This window comes from Elephantulus edwardii, unplaced genomic scaffold (assembly GCF_000299155.1).
Source record: "Elephantulus edwardii isolate Elephantulus edwardi_28Jun2011 unplaced genomic scaffold, EleEdw1.0 scaffold00048, whole genome shotgun sequence".
NCBI lineage: Eukaryota > Metazoa > Chordata > Mammalia > Macroscelidea > Macroscelididae > Elephantulus > Elephantulus edwardii.
The window spans coordinates 6,230,517-6,251,162 of record NW_006399798.1 but is presented as its reverse complement, the minus strand read 5'-3'; the positions used below and the strand labels follow the sequence as shown (position 1 = coordinate 6,251,162).

Sequence of the window (20,646 nt, the reverse complement as noted above, 5' to 3'; positions counted from 1 at the left end):
CCCCCATCTTGCTGTTCCATTCAGCCCCTTTGGTGTGTCATCCCACAGGGAGCAGTGCTAGCGAGGGGGAGGGACAGCCTGCTGTGCTCCAGACAGTGTCGTTGCCTAGGAGACCAAGGGCTGCTGAGAAGCGCGCAGGCCCCAGTGCTGGAGTTCCTGCACTTCCTAGCTTCCTCGCCTGTGGTATTTGCGGCCCTGTCCAAAGGGCCAGGCAGAGAAGCTTCGGGCCCCCTCGGAGTGGCTGTCTGATGCCGCACGCTGCTGTTCCACCACCACGCTGCTGCAGCCGCCGCCACCGCCACCACCCCGGGCTCTTGTATCTGATGTTCAGGGAGCTGTGGGGCCTGAGCCCCAGGAGACTGGAGATGAGGGCCCAGCGTACTCCGAGGCCTTCTCCTGGGCCCAGTGTGCGTGCACTGACTGTAGCTGCCAGCACCCTAGCTCCACCTGGAGAGAGTGGGGCGGGGTGCGCAAGTGCGTCTGTGTGTGTGTGTGTGTGTGTGTGTGTCTGTGTGTGTGTGTGTGTGTGTGTTGGCATCCTCAGAAAGCCTTCCTTTCAACCGGCCCCCTCTTCCCACCAGCTTCCTGGCCCTCCTGCCCCCCAGACATCTCCTGGAGTCCTTCCCATTGTCCGTCTTCCCAGCTGCAGCTGGCCCCTCCGGCCCCTGCCCTCCTTGAAGGATGTGCTGCTATTAATAACTCCAGGCCCTGTGGCCTCCTTCCTGCAGCTTAACTGTGCAAGGACCCCCCGCTGGCCTGGCTCCATGCTGGGGAGTCTCTGGTTCAGGGAGCACTTACAGGTAGATGGACTTACCTGCTGCAGGAACCCTAACCTTACCCAGGGAGAGAGGCACCACTCAGCAGCCTAGGGTCCTCCTTGATCCCAGCAGGTGCCCCCAGTGCCCAGGCCAACAGCAGCCACTTCCTGTACGCCTGCCTTCACCTGACTGTCCAGCAGTCATTCCTCACCCTCCCTCTGATGCCCTTGACCCTCTGTGCACTGGCAGCCCCCGTGAAGGGGCCTCCTCTGATGAGTGCCCAGCTCACAGACATCTGGCCCAGCCTTGTACAAACTTTCTCCCGCCCTCCTTTTTTCCCTCCCCTCCCTCTCTCCCTCCCTCGCTCCTGCCCTCCCCGGCTGCCTGCAGCTCTGCTGCTGCTGCCTCCTCCCTCCTGAGTCTGCAGCGTGACTGGAAATAGGCTGAATTCATCAGCAGATTGAAGCTCTGCTCGGCTGCTCCCCGCTCTCTGCAGATCTCACCCTCTTTTCTCTCCTCTCCATTCCCTTTTCTCCTTCTGGAGGGCGGTGTTGCAAGTTGCAGTAGCTGGCTCCGGCTCCACCATGCTCTTTAAGCAGGCAGAACTGTGGATGCCCCACCAGGGCAAGGGCAAAGTGAGTATGCCAGCTGCCAGCTCGAAGGTACGATGGTTGCTGACAGTGCTTTGTGCTGAGTGTGTGCTTCGTGACTGCCTTGAGTCCTGAAGACGGGCGTGGAGCTGAAGGCGGCCCAGGTCATGCTGAGGGAACGTGCACCCTGGGAGGGGTCTGGCGGTGCAGGAAAGCCGGTGTGCCTGGGCCGCCGCTGGCTGCCCCTCTGTGCACAGGGCCTGAGGCTGCGCCGCTGCACGCTCCTCTGCCTGACATCCCCAGGGGACCTCCTGTCCAGGTATGCTAGGACCTGTGCGTGAGATGACAGGCGACAGGTGTCTTCAGGAACCGGTGCTGGGCACGGATGCCGGGCCTCCCCAGGGCCACGTGGGTAACTAAGGCAAGCACTCCCCAAGGCTTCTGGCTGCGGAGTCTGGGGAGGGAGGCAATGGAATAAGCCCATGAGAGTGAGGAAGAAGGCCCCTGGGTGGACGGTGGCTGGCCTGCCTGCGGAAAGGGCCAGGGCTGCAGTCTTGGGCTCACCTGCATACCTGGCTGAGCAGAGCATCAAGGCCTCAGGTGTGCTGGCTCTGAGAGGCTCTCGAGAGGGTGCAGAGTGCCCAGCTGTGGGCAAGACGTGTCCTGTGTGGAACTGAGCCTTGAGGTTCAACCCTCTCTGCCCTGCCGTGACTCCTGACCCCCACCCCCACCCCACCGAACCCCTTGCATCAACACAGGCAGCAGTGTCCCCTGCACCAGCCTCTCCTGAGCCTGGACTGCCCTGTGATCTGTGTCCATCAGAGCTGGTCCATGTGGACGAGACCTTCCTCAGCATCAGCTCAGGGACAGCAGTGCGGTGACTGGTGGAGTTGGGAGGCCCTGAGCACCAGGAAGCAGGAGGAATCTCATGTTACCTTTAAATACCGATGCCCACGGCAGGTTTCCCCTTGACCTTGGCATCTCTAGCGTGCTACGACCACAGACTGAATGCATACAACTTGGGTTCTTGTTTCCAAACAAACTGCACCCGCATCCTTACTGGGGGCTCCAGCTTAGCCCTGAGCTCTGAGAGATGCTGATGAGGCCTGCCCCTCACCCCTCCAGCAGGTCAGCTTTCTCTCAGCCTCTTTGGAATTTCCAGGAGAGAGTAAAAAGGGCTTCCAGCAAGTTCCACCGCTTTGGCTGTTTGCCCTCAGGGAGCAGCTAGGCACAGTGAGAGAGAGCCCTGATTTTACCCTCACTTGACCTTCCTGCCAGGGAGGGGTGAGCATCCCCACTGGGCGCTGGTGATGGTGGAGGGCCTTGGAGAGGTATTCTGTGCAGAGGGTCGAGGCACGGCCCCAGTCCCGCCCGTGCATGCAGGTGTCTTCTTGGAAAGGCGTGTAATTACAGAATGGTTTGTGTTCCCAGTTCTGTTGTCTGTTATCGCTCGTCTGGAGTCTGATGCTCCTGGTTGGACACAGCCTGTGGGGCCAGAAGCTCAAGGTCAACATGGCAGGCTCCTCCTGCCCCAGCTGGCCTTGCCCCAGCATCTGCCACCCTCAGCCCTGCCTCTTAACACTTGCAGGGGAACACTGCATGTCCAGGTAGCCTGGCACATGCAGAGGGGGGAAAAAAATCCACGGCGTGGATGTCCCCTGGGTCAGGGACTGTCTGAAATAAGGGGACTGATGTCAGGATGGATGAGGGATTGTAGACTTTTCTGGACAGTGCGAGCAGGTAAGATTTCATGAGCACCCACGGAACCAGTTTCTAGACTAAGGGGCACCTGACCCAAGCGTTGGTCTTTTCAGTTGCTTTGTACACATCTGAAAGTTGCACTCTAAATAAGGAAAAGCAAAAGAGAATGATGCCCTCTGAATTGTGAATTGTGGTGTTGCTGAAGGGGATTGAGCATCCCTCCCATGGACTGACTGGCAAAATGACAAACAAATCTGTCTTAAAGGAAATGTAATCAGGATGCTCTTTGGAGACAAGGAGGGTGAAACTTGGTCCCACATGCCTTGGGCGTGTTGTGAGGTGACACCAGCCCTTGAAAAAAAGACATCATGCTTAGAAAAGCAGAGGGTCAGCGAAAGAGGAAGATCCTCAACTAAATGGATTGTCACGGCGACCGTAATTAAACGGGCTCGGGTGTGGCAGAGGTGCGGAGGACGGTACAGGACAGAGCAAGGCTTCCATCTGTTGTTAGAGGCATGTGATGAGTGGTAACTGATTTGATGGTAACCTAACAAGAACAAGGGGTATGTCCTGGCTGGAGCAGTGGCCCTGGGGGCCTGCCTGGCTTTAAGTGCCCTCCTCACCGTCTGATGCTGCCTTGCAGGATGCTGTGGTTTCCCGAGAATGGTGCTTGTTCCAGACTGAGCAGTGTCCTCCTCCCAGGCTGCATCCCACATGTACCATAGCCCTGGGAGGGGAAGCCAGCCAGCCTCCTCTCCGCCCTCCTCCTATCCCAATCTCTGCCTTGTAGCCTCCCCTGCCTTCCCACCTGCTTTAAACAAGTGCATGCTGGGGACTCCCCTGTAGCCATGGGTCTCTGTGGAGATGGAGCGTGAGCTCTGAGCTCCTGGGGCTCCGCCTGGGCTGGAGAGACTGCACTCAAAGTAGAGGCATCACTACAGAAAATAGTGCCTGTGGCAGTGAATTCTTTCTCCATTGGAGTGAAAGTTTGCAAATCATATTGATTTTTCATTTGCTCATTGATACAGTTTTTAAAAATAACATAATGACAGTTGTCTAACATAATTAATCTATTCAACTCCTTTTTGTATATTGCCTTTCCCTTTACCCCACTTAAACTATTAATTTTTACTTCCTTCTCCCTCCCTTCCCATCCCTGATAACCTTCAAGAGTGATTCTCTCAGGATGTAAACCCTTCCTTCACGCCCACTGCTATGGAGTCAGGACTGACTAGCAGCTGGTCTTCTGATAGATTCCCAAGGTTGTCAGTCACGTGGCAGGAGATTGTCCGTCTTTCTTTTCTGGAGCAGCTGGTGGATCCAGTCGACAGGGAAGTGTGGCCTCTGAGTTAGCAGCGGAACTCGCTAAAGAACGGCACCGCAGAGCTCCAGCCCTTTCCGTAGCTTTGACGATGGTGGTCTTACACCATGATTTTCCTTTTGAGACTAATTTATGTCACTCAGCATAACTTGCTCGAGCTTGATTCATGTCATGCAGTGTTTCACAAATTCTTGATCATTCTCAAGTATTGTACTCCATCGTGTGAATGAATGTTCTTAGATTTTCTTTAATTATTTGTCTATTTTTTATTTTATTTTATTATTTTTTGTATGTGTACCATCAAATCAGATCTGATTGGTACAGGAGGAGATTGTCTGTCCTTCTCCAGCAGAGCATCTGGTGGATTCGAACGGCGCACTTCTGGGATTGCAGTGCAGCTTCTTGCCACTAGGTTACCAGAGCCCACCTATTTGGTTTTTTTTTTTTTAATTTTTTTGTTTTTTTACATGTGTACCGTCAAATTAGATCTGACTGGTATAGGAGGAGATTGTCCCTCCTTCTTCAGCAGAGCATCTGGTGGATTCGAACCACACGTCTCTGGGATTGCTATTTTTTTTTAATGCTAGTTTATTTACAAAATTCTAATCCATTGTTTTCCAGAACAGATTCTTCCAATTTGTCTATTGATGGACACGTACGTGGGTTATCTATCTCTTTGCTGTTGTAAATACTGCAGTAGACACGAGTGCACGTATCTGTCCATGTTGCAGCTCTTACTTCTTTAGGATGTATACCCAGTAGCTGGATCAAAAGGTCCTTCTGTTCGCAACGTTCTAAAGAGGAAGCGCCAAACTGCTTTCCATGGTGGTTGTACCATTTTACATTCCCACCAGCGGTGTTTGAGAGTTTCAGTCTCTCCACACCTTTGTCAGCACTTGTTGGTTGCGACCTCCTTGAACTTTGCCATTGTTGCCCAGCTGGCATGATCTCTCACTGTCGTTTGACTCTGCGTCTCTGAGAGCTAGTGATCTGGAGTATTTCTTGATGTGTTTGTTGGCCATCTGAATGCCTTCCTTCTTGAAGTGTCTTTTCACGTCCTCTGCCCATTTGTAATTGGATTGTTTGTCTTTCCTGAGTTGTTAGAGTTTTCTTTAAGTTTTAGAGATGAGTCCCTTGTCAGATATGTCTTTGCCAAATATTTGTTCCCAGTCTGCAGGTTCTCTTTTTACTCTTTTGGAGAAGATGCACAGAAGAAATGAATTTTAGGAGGTCTCCTTGTAGTGTTGCCCATGTTCACATGGTTGAGTTCTGGTCTGTGAGGATGGTGTGTTCTCACCTAAGGAGGTCTTCGTGGCTTTTTTTTTGTCTTGTGTACATTCTTTATTTTGAATACTTATGAAATATTAAGTTATTCTTCAGGACAACAGCAAAGATCACCCCATGCAGAAACTGAGAAACTATATACACAACTTTACAGAACAATGGGAAGCAGAGAATATGAAGAGAAAATGAAGAGAAGAAAACTGGAAAGGGAAGTGCCCGTCTGAATCAAACTTGAGTCGCCATCAGGTTAAGCCTTGTGTCTTTCACAGAAATAGAAGCTGTTTTTGGAAGGTTCCTGTACAGCAACAGGGGGTCCATGTCTTCTTGGCTACACCCCCAGTTAGAGTGCCATTAGGTCAGTGTCACTCAGATTTATGGCCAGCCAAACTCCTGCAGCAAAAAGTCCCAAACTGAGGATCAAATTCGTCTGAAAATTATTCCTATCGGTGGCGAAGCAGTAGACGCCTCGAAGCCAATCTCCTCTGTTGTCTGAGATTTTGGGAGTTTCATTTGTCAATCCCGAAGCTCTCAACGCCAACCCCTCTAGAAGCCATAGTAGCACCTTCAGGTTCGGAAACCTACTTGAACCACCTCCATGGCTTCCCCCCCAATCCCTTGGCTTTCTTGTAGTCTTGCCTTACAGTGTTTTGTTTTTGTGTTGTTTGGGTTTTTTTTTTTTTGTCTAGGTCTTTCGTGTTTCTATTAGATTTATTCCTAAATAGCTCATTTTATGAGATAAATGACGTTGTTTTACTTATTCTCAGAATTCTCTTTGTTACTGCATCTGACTGACTTTTGTATGTTGTTCTCATATCCTGCCGCATTGCTGTATCAGATCAGAAAAGGTTTGGTTTGATGCGTGTAAGAATTTCATTTTCAGAAGGTCCCCATCATGTGATTTATCTTATGCTGATTGTACATGTTAGGTTATATTTGATAGTCTGATTATGCCAGTATTAGGGTTCCTGCATCTGCCCTCATCTTTTCCTTGATGACCTTTATAATTTTCGATTTTATGCTGTGTTTTTGTATATGGTGTGAGGTGTGGGTCTTGTTTCAGTTTTCTGCACGTAGGTACCCAGGTTTGCCAGCACTTACTCAGCATATGTTAAAGAGGCTGCACATCCCTCTCTTGATTTTATCTCTTTGTCAAAGATCAACTGTCCACAGGTAGATGAAGAGCAATTAGTTTTAAATTGCTGGCGACTTGGCTGGCAACCAGCTGGCGACTTGGTGTATGTATGGAAACTGCTCATTGATGCCCCGTCCCCAGTGTCCCACATGGTTCCAGGGCACGTGCTGTTCCTGCCTTAGATACTCCTCTGACTGGAGTCCCCAGCTTATGTCCGGGCCCTAAACCAGTACATGTGCTGCGTTTAACTCTTCTTACGCTGTGGGGGTGGCAGGAGGATGCTACATCAGCCTTATGTCCCACCCTTGAACCTGAGGGGGTCTGTGGTCTCCTTTTCCTTTTAATTCCCCCTGACGCTCCGTTCCACACCAGGAAGTCTGAGAATTCCAGGTGCTTCCTTAGTCTGCCTGCCTTAGTGTCCCATTGTGCTGGATCAGGACCTCCCCAGTGGACAGGTGCAGGAGCCCTGCCAACAGAGGTGGGTCCTTCGGCATGCAGCCCCCTGCCCAGAGGGCTGGTTCTCCAAGAGCTGAAATAACCAGTCTATCCTCAATATTGAGAAGAGCTCTATCTTCATAATCCCCCAAAGCCACTGTGGTGAGTGGGGATTAGGTGAGATTTAGGGGAGGGAGCTGAGAGGGTCTTCTGGCAGCCATCTCCCCCCTCAGGCCCACACAGTGGCAGCAGGCACAGCAGAGAGGCTCAGGTGCCCCTGTCCCCCAGGAGCCCTGTGCTGTGGCGTGGTGTGCCCTGTAGGGGGCAGCTCAGGCTGCTAAGAGAGAGGATGCATGGCTGAGGCTGGAGGTGGGCGGGTGGGTCTGTGGGCGGCAGGTGTGGAAAGGGGAGGACAGGGAGCGAGACTGAGATGGGCCAGGTTCAGCTTTAAATTTAAAACACAGTGGCTGTGGTTCAGAGGAACCCACTACTGCGTCCCTGCATTTTAGGCTGGAAGAGTTCAGGTGCCGTCTTAAAATTGCTGGAGGTTTGGTTTTTTGTTTTTCTCTTTAATATTTTTAAAAAATTATTTTTATTTTCTTTTTAATTTTTTTTTTTGGTTGTATACTGTCCAATTGGATCTGACTGGTATATCAGGAGATTGTCCCTCCTTCTCCAGCAGAGCATCTGGTAGATTCGAACCGCTCACCTCTGGGATTGTAGTGCAGCTTCCTGCCACTTGGCCACCAGAGCTCCCTTCTTTAATCTTTTAGATTGCCCGAGCAGCTACTTCAAGAAGTTTCCTCCAATACCCGACTAGATATTGTTGTGTGCCGTCAAGGCGGAGGTGACCCATAGCCGACCCTCTAGTAGGTCTTCAAGGGCAATCAATCATAGGAGAGGAGAGTGCCCATCCTTCTCCCAAGGAGCAGCTGCTGGACTTGACCATATGCTTTTGAGATTGCAGTGTAGTTTCTTACCACTGGGTCACCAGACTCCCTATTGGACATTGTTTTGTGCTGTTGAGTTGCTTGTGACTCATAGCAACCCTATGTAAAACAGCTCTGAACCCTGCTCTATCCTGAGCCAACCTTATTGTCTCTGACACACCAATCCGCATTACCCCAGTCACTGAGTCAGTCCGTCTCATCCTGGGTCTTCCTCTCTTGCGCCTTCCCTCCACTCTTCCAAGCATGTTGAGCGTCTCCAAGGACTAGTCCCTCTTTTCAACATGCCCAGAGTATGTCAAATGGATCTTCAGAACACGTGCCTTCACAGCCTGGTCTCACTCCCTTCAGGATGAACCTATTTGTTCTCCTGGCACTCCATGGTATATTCAGTACTCTTCTCCAGCACCACAGCTCAAAGGCATCAATTCTCCTTCTCTCATCCTTAGTCCAGCTTTCTGATGCATAGCACGTAATTGCAAAGACCATAGCCTGGATCAGGTGCACCTTAGTCTCCAGGCTGGTGTCACTGCTCTTCAGTACTCTAGAGAGGTCTCTGATAGCTGACTTTCCTAGTGCAACTCATCTCTTGATTTCTTGGCTGCTGGTATTAAGAGTGTTGATTGTGTGGTGGCCTAGTGGCAAGACGCTGCACTGCAATCCCAGAGGTATGCGGTTCAAATCTACCAGATGCTCTGCTGGAGAAGGAGGAGGCAATCTCCTCCTGTACCAGTCAGATCTGATTTGATGGTACACGTAAAAATAATACAATTTAAAAAAAAAAGAGTGTTAATTGTGGAGCCAAGGAAACTAAAGCTGTTAATAATCTTGATCTCTTCACCACCTATTATAAGGTTGCCAGTCTGCCCAGTGGTGAGAATCTTTGTTTTCTTGATGTTGAGCTTCAATCCATACTGAAGGCTGCAGTCCTTGACCATAGTGAATTAAAATATTTTTCCCCTGAGATGGTTACAACCAGAGAGGCCAGTATTCAGCTAATTCAGGAGCCACAAGACCCAGGAGGACACTGGAGCTGAGTAGCCAGGCCCCCCACTACCTGTAACCCTGCTAAGAGCTTACATTCAGATGCCATGCGCATGACTCCTGTATCTTTCCAGACGAGAGCCATCTTGAGAGGGCATGTTCTATGATGTGCCAAGTTCAGGTTCAGCCATTCTTTGGGGATGCCCAGAATGTGCCAGGTCTCTGGCTCTGCCGTCCTTTGTCAGAACCCCTAAGAAGGGACATCCAGAGCCTTCTTGGTGGCCCAGGTCTTGGGCCTCAGTTCCTCTTGCACAAATTTTCCCTGCTGGGAGCTCACTGTCTGACTTTAGAAGTAGGAAGTTGAAGAAGGTGGTAAAATTTCTCTTTTTTAAAAATGCTTTTCCCGGGGGGAAAAAAGCTTATACCTCTTTATTTAATATGGATGTGTTTTCTGGTCTGTGAAATCTAAAAGCTTGAACCCTTTAAGCTAAACTGAGAGGTCAGTGGCAGGAAAAGTTTGGTAGGGGGAGTTAGATAACAGTGAGATAAACTTGACTTTGAAGGACTGAGGACTTAGATGATGACTGTGTACTCCAGTGGACTCAAACGCAGAGAACCGTGTGCTTAAATGTTGTTTAATTTGGTTGGGACTGGAATATGGTTACATGCTGAGGGGTCACAGCTACTGGAGGAGTTGGGGGTGACTTCTGGAGGAGGGACAAGCAGGTGGGCCAAGTGTGCCCCTGACCGGGATTCCTGGGCCTCCGGGGATCGCTGAGGTGCCTGGTTGCTGTCCCCCCAGGGCGAGCCTCCCTTGGCCCTGGGCCTGTCCACCAGGAAGGCCCTCAGCATCCTGCAGGAGCAGCTGGAGGCGGTGCTGGAAGGACATTTGAAGGAGCGGAAGAAGCGTCTCACGTGGAAGGTGAGCTGCTTCCCGGAGCACCACGCCTAGCAGTCCCGAGGCTGAGACCCTGTCACCCGGGGCCACGCAGCCCAGCCCGGTAGCGTGAGACTTCAGACAGGAGTGGACCCCCACCTCCGAGATGAGAGCGAGAGGACCAAGCGGGTCAAGGACCTGGCAGGGTGGATGCGCCCTGGAGAGACGCGACTCTGCCCCGACCCAGGCCTCTGGCTGCAGCCTCTCTGTCGTCCGCAGGAGATGTGGAGAAGCAGCTTCCTGCACCATGGGAACCGCTGCTCCTGTTTCCACTGGCCTGGGGCCTCGCTCATGCTGCTGGCGGTGCTGCTGCTGCTTGGCTGCTACGGAAGCCAGCCGGCCGGGAGGTAAACAGGGTCCCTGCAGCCCCGGGGAGGCCGCTGCTGCCCACTGGGGCCTGTCCGCCTCGGCACAAGGTCCCTGCAGCCCCAGGGAGGCTGCTGCTGCCCACTGGGGCCTGTCTGGCCAACACAGGGTCCCTGCAGCCCCGGGGAGGCCGCTGCTGCCCACTGGGGCCTGTCTGCCTCGGCACAGGGTCCCTGCTGTCCCGGGGACGAAAGCTGCAGCTTCAGGCTGTGACTGGACTTGGAACACTTTCTCCTTGTTTAAAATTTTTTTTTGTTATTGTCATGTTTCCAACAGTTGCACAGCTAATTAATTTTCCATTTGACTGTTCATCTACATTTTGATTAGAGATGTTGACGGCAGCCCCCTCGCTGTAACAGCACTCTCCCCACCTCCTCCCGGGGCCCCCGTTCCCGCCCACCCATCTCTCCTGCCTTCTGAGTTTTCCTTTGGCAGTTTCTGCCCTGTTGGTCTCGTGTGGCGGAGTGTGCTGAGCGGCCTGTTCCTGGGGTGTTCTCAGTCACTTGGAGCTGCACGCTGCTCCCCGGGGACCCCTGAGATGTTATCCGAGGGCCGGGGTGGGCGGGGGAATCCAGGGCCGCAGCCACAGCCTCTGCCTCGCCCGCAGCCACGGCGTGGAGCTGGTCAACGCGGCGGCCCTCCTCTTCCTCCTGCTCCTCAGCCTCCTCCTCATCGGGCGGCAGGATCGGCTGAAGCGGCACGAGGTGGAGCACAGGCTCCGAGGGATCGTTGACCAAATCCAGGGTGAGCCCGAGGTCCAGCAGGCTGGGTGGAAAGATGGCCCAGGAGGCGACATGGCCCGAGGCCGGAGCCCTGCTGTGCTTGAGCAGGGAGGCTGATGGGTGCTCTGGGCGTGGTGGCACTGGAGGCCAGCAGAGGGACACAGTGCTGGCAGGACCACAGTGCAGATGCCCTCCTCCCAGGCTGCCTAGTGCACTTGAACGTGCCAGGTGCTCGGACAGGCGGGAAGACTGACCAGAGAAGTCTGAGGTGCCCGAGAGAGTGGAGGGGGCAGCACTTGCTCAGATGGATGTTTCTCCAACAGTCTGGGCAGCAGAGGGTCAAGAGCTAAGAGAGAACTTGGTCAGGTGTCAGCCCCAAGCCAGGTACTGGGGGGACAGCAGGGACCCAGGAAGATGAGCCCTGCACCCCAGGAATTTGCTCCTTGGCTCAGGAACCCTCAGTGGCTCCTTCTTGCTGATCAAAGTCCTCCTAGATGCTGCCCGGGGCTTCCGGGGCCTCTGCCCTGGGCTCCAGCGCGCCCTCCAGCCCTGTCCCTGCTGTCTTCCTCCCGTTGACGCCCTGGCTCCAGCACGGGCATCAGCGCAGACTGTAAGGCGGGCGCAGCATTGGGCAGGGGTTTCTGTTGTACGTGGGGTCCCTGAGAGCTGAGCTGACTAGACAGCATCTAACAGCCCCCTGGTGCCAGCACCCTGGGTGCCTCCCCATCTGTGTCTCCCCCTTCTCTGCCCGGCATACAGTTGCTCGCTCATTTGTGATGGACACGGCTGCACCACTTCCTGCAGGTTCCCAAGCCTGCTCTGGTGACCCCATGCCCACCCACAGGTCCCTTCCCTCCCTGTGTTCTCTCTCAGCCCTGGCACCCTTCCTGGCCCTCTGAGCACATGCCACCTGGCTGGAGTTACCTGTGTCTTCTCCTCCTACCGGTTGTGCTCCTCCAGGGTGGGACCACGTCCTCTTCATCTTTGTACTCCTCACAGGGCTCAGCAGTGCTGGTGAAGGAAACAGAAAGGCAATGAGGGGTACAGAGAGCGTGCACCTCTCATTGAACCAGGGCCTCGGGCCAGGTGGCTGGCTGGGGTGGAGGGACAGTGGTGTGAGCGGCGTGGGAAGCTCAGCCGAGCTCGTACCTGTGAACCAAGTGATGGGTGAGATTTCTCCCCTCTCTCCATTCTCCTCAGATGTCCTCAGGGATGGCAAGGAGGCCAGATGGCCAAGTGCCATGTACCCAGACCTCCACATGCCCTTTGCGCCATCCTGGTCCCTGCACTGGGCCTACAGGGACGGACACCTGGTGAACCTGCCCGTCAGCCTGTTGGTAGAAGGTGATGTCATTGCTCTGAGGCCGGGCCAGGAATCCTTCGCATCTCTGAGGGGCATCAAGGTAGCTCCAGGCTCCTGTCCTTCCTTGGGATGTGGGGGTGCCTGCAGGGTGGAGAGAGAGGTCCCCTGGGCCAATCTGGAGCTTCCTGGCCAGTCACAGTCTCGGCAAGGACTCTAGAGGGGAGTGGAGCTAGGACATGTCTCCTTCCTCCCGTCCTTTCTCTTCTCATGCCTCAAGACCCCAGGACTCCAGCCCCACAGACCTCACCCCAGATGACCCGTTAGTGGCCCCTGTGGCAGGCAGTCGAGAGACCCAGGAAGAGCAGCCTCCAGGGTCCCTTAGTCACCCGCCCACCGCCCCCCTTGCCGGCAGGATGACGAACACATCGTCTTGGAGCCAGGAGACCTGTTCCCCCCCTTCTCCCCACCCCCCTCACCCCGGGGAGAAGTGAAGAAAGGGCCCCAGAACCCCCAGCCGCACCGGCTCTTCCGCGTCCTTGAGACCCCTGTGATTGACAACATCAGGTAGGGGTGCTGCCATGTGTCCTCGGTGCCCCCGACTTCTCTTGCCACCCCCCCTCCCGCGGTATCAGGGTGTTAGGGCTGGCAGGGAGAGCACCGTGTTCTCACCCGGCCCCCGACGAGCTGGGCCTCTGCTGAGGCTCCCTTGTAGCCTCTCGGGGCCCTCTCAGACCGGATGAGTGACGTCCGCTCAGGCTCGGCCCCACTGACCACTCTCCCAGTGCTGCTCAGCCAGGACCAGGACATAGCAGGACTCTGGACCTGGGGGTGCACCATGAAGCGACATGTCCACCAGCCTTCTGAGGAGGGGGCTTCTGGCCTCTTTCCTGCATGGGGCTGAGAGTTGCCTCTTGCTGCAGATGGTGCCTGGACATGGCGCTGTCCCGCCCGGTCACCGCCCTGGACAACGAGCGGTTCACCGTCCAGTCAGTGATGCTGCACTACGCCGTGCCCGTGGTCCTGGTGCGTGAGGCGGGCCCTGGTGGAGGGTGGGCCGGGAGAGGGGAGATGGGGCTCCCCAAGCCTGCAGGCCATACTCAGGTCGGCACGAGAGTGAAGACAGACTGCTGGATGAGCTGACCAGCAGGGAGATATCAGTGGGCGAAGGAAGGGGCACCTTGGCACCTGGTCAGTCCTGGGCTGTGTTAAGGCCATGTCCCTGCCACGCCCACAGGCCGGCTTCCTCATCACCAACGGGCTACGTTTCATGTTCACGGCCCCCGGGCTCCTCTCCTGGCAGTACACGCTGCTCCAGCTCCAGGTACCCACGGGCCTCGCCTTCCTGGGCTCTGTCCACTTGCCTGTCCCCTCTCGATGCCCTGACAGCCATCCCATAGGTTCAGCTTAAGAAGTCCCCCTTTCCATCCCTTCCTGCCCCGGACGGCTGCCCCTTGTCGTCCGGGAATGACCACGTGGCCAGGGATGCCCTTTGCCCCAAGCCCCCTCTGGCCCCCAGCCCTCAGCAGGCCTTCGGTGTGGCCGCCTCCTCCACAGGTGAATGGTGTCCTGCCCATCCTCCCCCTGCTCTTCCCAGTCCTGTGGGTGCTGGCCACCGCGTGCGGAGAAGCCCGCGTCCTGGCCCAGATGAGCGAGGCCTCCCCAAGCTCGCTGGTAAGTTCTTCCAGGCCAGTGACAAAGGGGGAGTTTGCTGCGCCCCAGAGAACGGAGGAGGGAGTGCAAGCCCTCCAGGGTTGACCTCTGAAGCTGCAGGCCCTCCATTTCAGAAGAGCCTGCAGGCCAGGCAGGGCACGCTGCCCAGCAGACAGGACTCAGGACAGCCTGTTGTCCTTTCATCAGAGGACATGGGAGTCCCCAGCCCTGCAGCTTACCTGTGTAGAGGTGACAGTTCTCTCCTGCTTAGATGCACCCCTTCTCTGCACAGCTGGCTAAGTTTTCGGAGGATACACTCAGCAGCTACACAGAAGTCGTCTCCTCAAAGGTGAGCTGACGTGGAGAGCTCCGCCCCACGCCCGGCCACCACAAACGCCAACTCCCGGGCTCTTCTGGGACCCCACGTCATGGTCTTCCAGCACCTCACCAGTCCACCATCTCATGTGGACACACCTGGGCCTGGGCGTGGACACGCACAGCTCCACCCCCTTCCAGTGTCCCCCCAGCATCCCTCTTTGAGGCCCAGAATCATCCTCAGGGCAGTACAGGCTGAGCTCCACAGCCTGACAGACATCCTCTCTCCTTAGGAGATGCTGCGCTGCATCTGGGGTCACTTCCTGAGGGTGGTTCAGGGGACGTCGCCAACCCTGAGCCACAGTTCCAGCCTGCTGCACGGCCTGGGCTCTGTCACGGTACGCGAGGGCCCTGGCTGGCGGCCACCTGGCTAGCTGCATCCGGTTGGCCCCTGGCAGGACGGGAGCATGCCTGGCCCTCTGTCCAGCCCTGGCTGCTCTGTCTCCAGGTCCTGTGCTGTGTGGACAAACAGGGCATCCTCTCATGGCCGAACCCCAGCCCTGAGACAGTCTTGTTCTTCAGCGGGAAGGTGGAACCCCCACACAGCAGTCATGAGGACCTGACAGATGACCTGTCCACGCGCTCTTTCTGCCACCCCGAGGTAGAGGAGGAGGTATGGCCAGCTCCTGGGGCTGCCCTCGGAGCCTGGCCCATGGCCTCAGGGAGGGTGAGCTGTCAGTGGGGGTGGGCTCAGGCGCCGTTGGGGTGGGTCTCTGAGGCGTTAAGGGGAACAACTACCTAGACAGTGAGGGACCCAGAATCTCACCTGTCGGTCCAGGAGCCGGGGAGATGTGGTCCCAAGCCTGTGCTCCTTGTCCTTCAGCCTCACGAACGAGACGCCCTCCTGGCGGGCTCCCTGAACAACACCTTGCACCTCTCCAGCGAGCAGGAGCGGGGTGACTGGCCCAACGATGGCACCAAGCCCCCCGAGCCACACCCTCACCACAGGCCACACGGCCGCAGCAAACACCCATCCGGCTCCAACGTGAGCTTCAGCCGAGACACTGAGGGCGGGGACGAGGAGCCCAGCAAGGTGAGGGAGAGCGGAGCGTTGAGAGGGCCCCTGGATGAGGCTTGGTCCAGCCTGGAGCAGTGGAGAGTGAGGGACTTAGTGGGCCTTCCTTCAGAGCCCCCAGACATCTCCTGGAGTCCTGCCCATTTCTCTCAGCTCCAGGCTCCTAGAAGGCAGTGGATGGGGCTGGTCCTTGTCTAAGGGGCCCTGGTGGTTAAAGTTCTCAGCAGCTAACCAGTGAGCTCTGGCGACTTAGTGGTAAGGAGTTGTACTGCCAGTGCAGAGGTACAGGGTTTGAATCCGCCAGCTGCTCTGTTGGAGAAAGATGGGCAGTCTCCTCCCGTGTGATTTATTTCTTCTGAAAACCCACGGGAGGGTCAGCTGTGAGTTGGTTCTGACTCGATGGCACACAACACGAACCAAAAGGTCAGAAGTTCAAGCCCACCTGCCACTCTGTGGGAAAACTGTGTGTCAGTCTGCTACTGTAAGAGTCCAACCTTGGAGACGTGGGGGGACAGTTGTGTCCAGTCAGGGGCACTGTGAGTCAGAACTGACCGTGAGCCAGAATCACTTGATGGCAAATTTTGTTTTTCTGGTTTGAAGACAAAAATCAGTGACTCCCAAAAATATTTTCCCCTTGTTGTGAAAGATCCTTGTCGTTTCCTCGTTGATCTGCGTTGTCACGCTTTTTGGGTGTGGCCTGTCATTGCTGGGCCTCTGCATCTGGGCGGGCTGGTCTGCACGCTGGGTCCACACTGAGGATTTGGGGGGAAGGATGTGCTTTCTCAGCGTCAGTCCCTCCCCCACCACAGAAGACAGGGAACCAGAGCCTGCCCCCCCAGACCTCGCCTGAAGTGTCCCTGCCCCTTGTGTGTCCCCCAGACCCAGCCTGGGCTGGAGGGCGGGCTCTGCGAAGCGGAGGACTTTGTCTGTGACTACCACCTGGAGATGCTGAGCCTGTCCCAGGACCAGCAGAACCCCGCCTGCATCCAGTTCGATGACTCCAACTGGCAGCTGCACCTCACCTCCCTCAAGCCACTTGGCCTCAACGTGCTGCTGAACTTGTGCAACGCCAGCGTCACCGAGCGGCTCTGCCGCTTCTCGGACCACCTGTGCAACATCGCCCTGCAGGAGAGCCACAGCGCCGTGCTGCCCGTGCACGTGCCCTGGGGCCTCTGCGAGCTGGCCCGCCTCATCGGTACGGCCCTGGGCCAGCGTGCCCAGCCCTCCTCATGGGCCCCCCACTGCAGCCCCTGTGCTGTTCAGGAGCCCCGAAACCCTCTCAACTTGTGGCCCTCACCCCTGAAGTGGTCACGTCTGCGTGTAACTGGGCTTCCTGTGTGAACTGGTTGTTGGGGTGGGAGGTGCATAGGCCAGCCGGGGAGGCGGCACTGCGGATGCGTTCCTCCCAAGGCTCTGAGTGCCTGTCCCCTCCTGTAGGCTTCACCCCCGGGGCCAAGGAGCTCTTCAAACAGGAGAACCACCTGGCGCTCTACCGCCTGCCCAGTGCCGAGATGGTGAAGGAGACCTCGCTGGGCAGGCTCTCCTGTGTCACCAAGCGCCGCCCCCCACTCAGTCACATGTTCAGCCTCTTTATCAAGGACACCACCACCAGTGAGCCCCGCCCGGGAGAGCATGGGCCTGGCCTTCCCGAAGATTGTCCAGGGGCAGCTCTGTCCCTCGTCTGTTCTCTGAGCCGGTGGCTTCCTGACGCCCCCAGTGGGCTTGGGGACGAGCTGGGAGGGCAGGGCTCTCTAGTGTCTGGGTTGCTGAGGGGCAGAAACCGTGGAGCCTGTCACAAGCCCAAGTGTCGATGCAGGCATCCCAGAAAGGCTTGCCTCTGCGGGATCCGGGGGCTCCTTGGCACCCTCGTGACAACAGTGGGGTATTTCTTGCCAGGTCAGGGTCAAGGGTGGGGTGGCTCAGGGCATCCTTGAGCTTGACCTTCCCTGTGCCCCTCAGGCACAGAGCAGATGCTGTCCCACGGCACAGCCGACGTGGTCTTGGAGGCCTGCACAGACTTCTGGGATGGAGCCGACATCTACCCTCTCTCCGGGTCTGACAGGTGCCGGAGGAAGGGAGGGAGGGTAGGTGGGTCATCTGCGGGCCACTCCCACAGGCCCAGTGTCCTAGGGGCAGACCCCCGATCTCACTCCCTCCTTGATTCTCTGGCAGGAAGAAGGTGCTGGATTTCTACCAGCGGGCCTGCCTGTCTGGTTACTGCTCCGCCTTCGCCTATAAGCCCATGAGCTGTGCCCTGTCCTCACAGCTCAATGGCAAGTGCATCGAACTGGTGCAGGTGCCCGGCCAGAGCAGCATCTTCACCCTGTGCGAGCTGCCCAGCACCATGCCCATCAAACACAACGCCCGCCGCAACAGCTGGAGCTCTGACGGTACCTGCCGCCCGGGGCAGCAGTATCCGGCTCACTGACGGGCGTGCCTTAGTGCTGCAGTCTGCGGTGCTGGCAGGCGCTGTGCACGCGGGCCGGTCTGTAGATGTTCAGGCGGTGCCGAGGCTGTAAAGCGCTTTCCTCGACCTCATAAAGCAGCGTGTGCCACAGAGCGCCGGCCTTTCAGTGTCAGGCTGTGGTCACAGAGCCCTCACCTCTCCCGCCCCTGTCAAACACGCAGCCTGCAGGGCTTCAGAGGCCAGGAGGCCACGGGTGAAGCTGTTCTGAGGGTGGGGCCAAGGCTGGGAGGAGTGGGGTCCACCTTGTCCTGACCGCACGATTGACACCTGGCTGATGGCACCTTCATTGTCTTTTCTCCCCATCTGCTGTCTCGTGTGTCTTGGCTGTGTGGATGGATTAACGTGTGACTATAACCTGTGTGCTCCGGGGCACACTGACCTGATGCCACCTCTGCGTGCGTGTTCCCCGGGTGCCTGTGTCCCCGTGCATGTGTGCCGTTCCATGCGTGTGTTCCCCGGGTGCCTGTGTCATCATGTGTGTGTTCTGTGTGTGTGCCCTTACATGTGTGCATTCCCGGGCATGTGTGCATTCCCTGGGTGCCCGTGTCCCCGTGCGTGTGTTCCTGTGTGTGTGTGCCCTCACATGTGTGCATTCCCGGGCATGTGTGCATTCCCTGGGTGCCTGTGTCCCCATGCGTGTGTTCCTGTGTGTGTGTGCGCCCTTGCATGCATGCGTTCCCTGGATGCCTGTGTTTCCGGGTGTGTGTTCCTGTGTATGCCTGCCCTTGCATGTGTGCATTCCCCTGGTTCCTGTGTTCCCGTGCGTGTCTGTGTCTGCATCTGGATGTCATGTCCGTGTCCTGCTGGGATGCTGCCCTGTGCCCACGTGAAGAAGGGATCGGGGAGGCCCTGGAGAAGGAGGACTGCATGCAGGCCCTGAGCGGCCAGATCTTCATGGGCATGGTGTCGTCCCAGTACCAGGCCAGACTGGACATCGTACGCCTCATCGATGGGCTCGTCAATGCCTGCATCCGCTTCGTCTACTTCTCCCTGGAGGATGAGCTCAAAAGCAAGGTGGGGGCTGGCCCCTCGGCCACCTGACCACCTCCACTGGCTTGTGGCTCTGTTTATTGCCATCTGATTTTTGCAGGTGTTTGCAGAAAAGATGGGCTTGGAGACGGGCTGGAACTGCCACATCTCCCTCACGCCCAATGGGGACATTCCCGGCTCCGAGATCCCACCCTCCAGCCCCAGTCACACAGGCTCCCTGCATGACGACCTCAACCAAGGTAGGAACTGAGCCCATGAGCGTGGGGAAAGGGGCATGCCCTCAGGCATGATGGGGCAAGGAGAGGGCAAACCCTCAGGCATGGCGGTGTAGGAAGGGGGCAAACCCTCAGGCATGGCGGTGTAGGAAGGGGGCAAACCCTCAGGCATGGCGATGCAGGAAGAGGGCACAGCCTCAGGCATGGTGGGGCGGGAAGGGGACAAACCCTCAGGCATGGTGGGGTGGGGGTCTGCCCGTCCTAGGAGCTACAGTTAGATACAGCTTTGGAAGCACTGTGTGGTGGGGCTTCGATTTCCCTGAGGTAATGACAGCCCACTGGGGAGGCAGAAACCTGGGGGCAGGACATCCTATACCCCCAGCAAGGTAGGGCCCCCAAAAGCCAGCCTCAGGGTGAGGCCTGGTGGTCATCCCCAGTGTCCCGAGACGATGCAGAAGGGCTTCTCTTGATGGAGGAGGAGGGGCACTCGGACCTTATCAGCTTCCAGCCCACGGACAGTGACATCCCCAGTTTCCTGGAGGACTGTAACCGGGTACGAACCGGGCTGTGCCTGCTGTTCCCTGCAGCAGCCCCGCTAGCGAGGGCAGACTGGGGAGGGTTGAGGGCAGGAGCCCCTCTGAGATCTCAGGCCTCCGTTCTCTCCAGGCCAAGTTGCCCCGGGGGATCCATCAGGTGCGCCCCCACCTGCAGAACATCGACAATGTGCCCCTGCTGGTGCCCCTCTTCACCGACTGCACCCCTGAGAGTGAGTCCTGAGGTCTGGCCCTCCCAGCGCGCCTTGCCCTTGGCACTGCAGGGCCAGTGGCCTTCCACTCAAGGAGCAACTGGGGACGGGACGGGTTGGGACTGTGGCAAGCCCAGCCTCGGGAGTCAGTGACAGGATTCACGCTGTGGTCAGTGCCATGGTCCCACAGAGCCGCCTGACCCTGTGCCCCCGTTCTGCCCTCAGCGATGTGTGAGATGATCAACATCATGCAGGAGTTCGGGGAAGTGACCTGCTGCCTCGGCAGCTCTGCCAACCTGCGCAACAGCCGCCTGTTCCTCCAGAGCGACATCAGGTCAGAGCTCGGCCTGAGCGGGCAGGTGGCGTGGGGCTGCCTGGGGAGGGGAGGCTGGCTGGACTCACCACCTGGGTGTTTGCGGAGAGTACAGCGTCCCCGTCCCTGCGAGCAGCATCGCCCTGGATCCCTTGTACCCGTCCCGGTGCTCCTGGGAGACCTTTGGCTACGCCACCAGCACCAGCATGGCCCAGGCCTCTGACGGCCTCACGCCGCTGCAGCTCTCCGGGCAGCTCAACAGCTTGCCTTGTTCTCTGACCTTCCGCCAGGAGGAGACCATCAGCATCATCCGGCTCATTGAGCAGGTGGGTGTGCGTGCATGTGCGTACGCACATGCCTGTGTGTGTGTGCGTGTGTGTGCACGTGCGTACGCAC

General features: G+C 56.8%; 1 protein-coding gene across 1 annotated transcript in view; it reads left to right on the top strand.

The window, feature by feature from the left end:
• The first annotated feature begins 1,342 nt into the window (after positions 1 to 1,342).
• The window catches only part of KIAA0195 (KIAA0195 ortholog), a 21,787-nt gene continuing 2,483 nt past the window's right edge, over positions 1,343 to 20,646 (top strand). The window contains exons 1-23 of the mRNA XM_006886209.1: positions 1,343 to 1,393; positions 9,955 to 10,074; positions 10,309 to 10,436; positions 11,063 to 11,199; positions 12,378 to 12,580; positions 12,893 to 13,044; positions 13,401 to 13,503; positions 13,715 to 13,801; positions 14,035 to 14,151; positions 14,423 to 14,479; positions 14,739 to 14,843; positions 14,954 to 15,106; positions 15,329 to 15,538; positions 16,400 to 16,715; positions 16,958 to 17,131; positions 17,480 to 17,582; positions 17,693 to 17,910; positions 18,820 to 19,001; positions 19,078 to 19,216; positions 19,630 to 19,745; positions 19,859 to 19,958; positions 20,163 to 20,271; positions 20,387 to 20,576. Of these exons, the coding sequence (XP_006886271.1) occupies positions 1,343 to 1,393; positions 9,955 to 10,074; positions 10,309 to 10,436; positions 11,063 to 11,199; positions 12,378 to 12,580; positions 12,893 to 13,044; positions 13,401 to 13,503; positions 13,715 to 13,801; positions 14,035 to 14,151; positions 14,423 to 14,479; positions 14,739 to 14,843; positions 14,954 to 15,106; positions 15,329 to 15,538; positions 16,400 to 16,715; positions 16,958 to 17,131; positions 17,480 to 17,582; positions 17,693 to 17,910; positions 18,820 to 19,001; positions 19,078 to 19,216; positions 19,630 to 19,745; positions 19,859 to 19,958; positions 20,163 to 20,271; positions 20,387 to 20,576 (3,270 nt within the window). The remainder of the gene's footprint in view (positions 1,394 to 9,954; positions 10,075 to 10,308; positions 10,437 to 11,062; positions 11,200 to 12,377; positions 12,581 to 12,892; positions 13,045 to 13,400; positions 13,504 to 13,714; positions 13,802 to 14,034; positions 14,152 to 14,422; positions 14,480 to 14,738; positions 14,844 to 14,953; positions 15,107 to 15,328; positions 15,539 to 16,399; positions 16,716 to 16,957; positions 17,132 to 17,479; positions 17,583 to 17,692; positions 17,911 to 18,819; positions 19,002 to 19,077; positions 19,217 to 19,629; positions 19,746 to 19,858; positions 19,959 to 20,162; positions 20,272 to 20,386; positions 20,577 to 20,646) is intronic.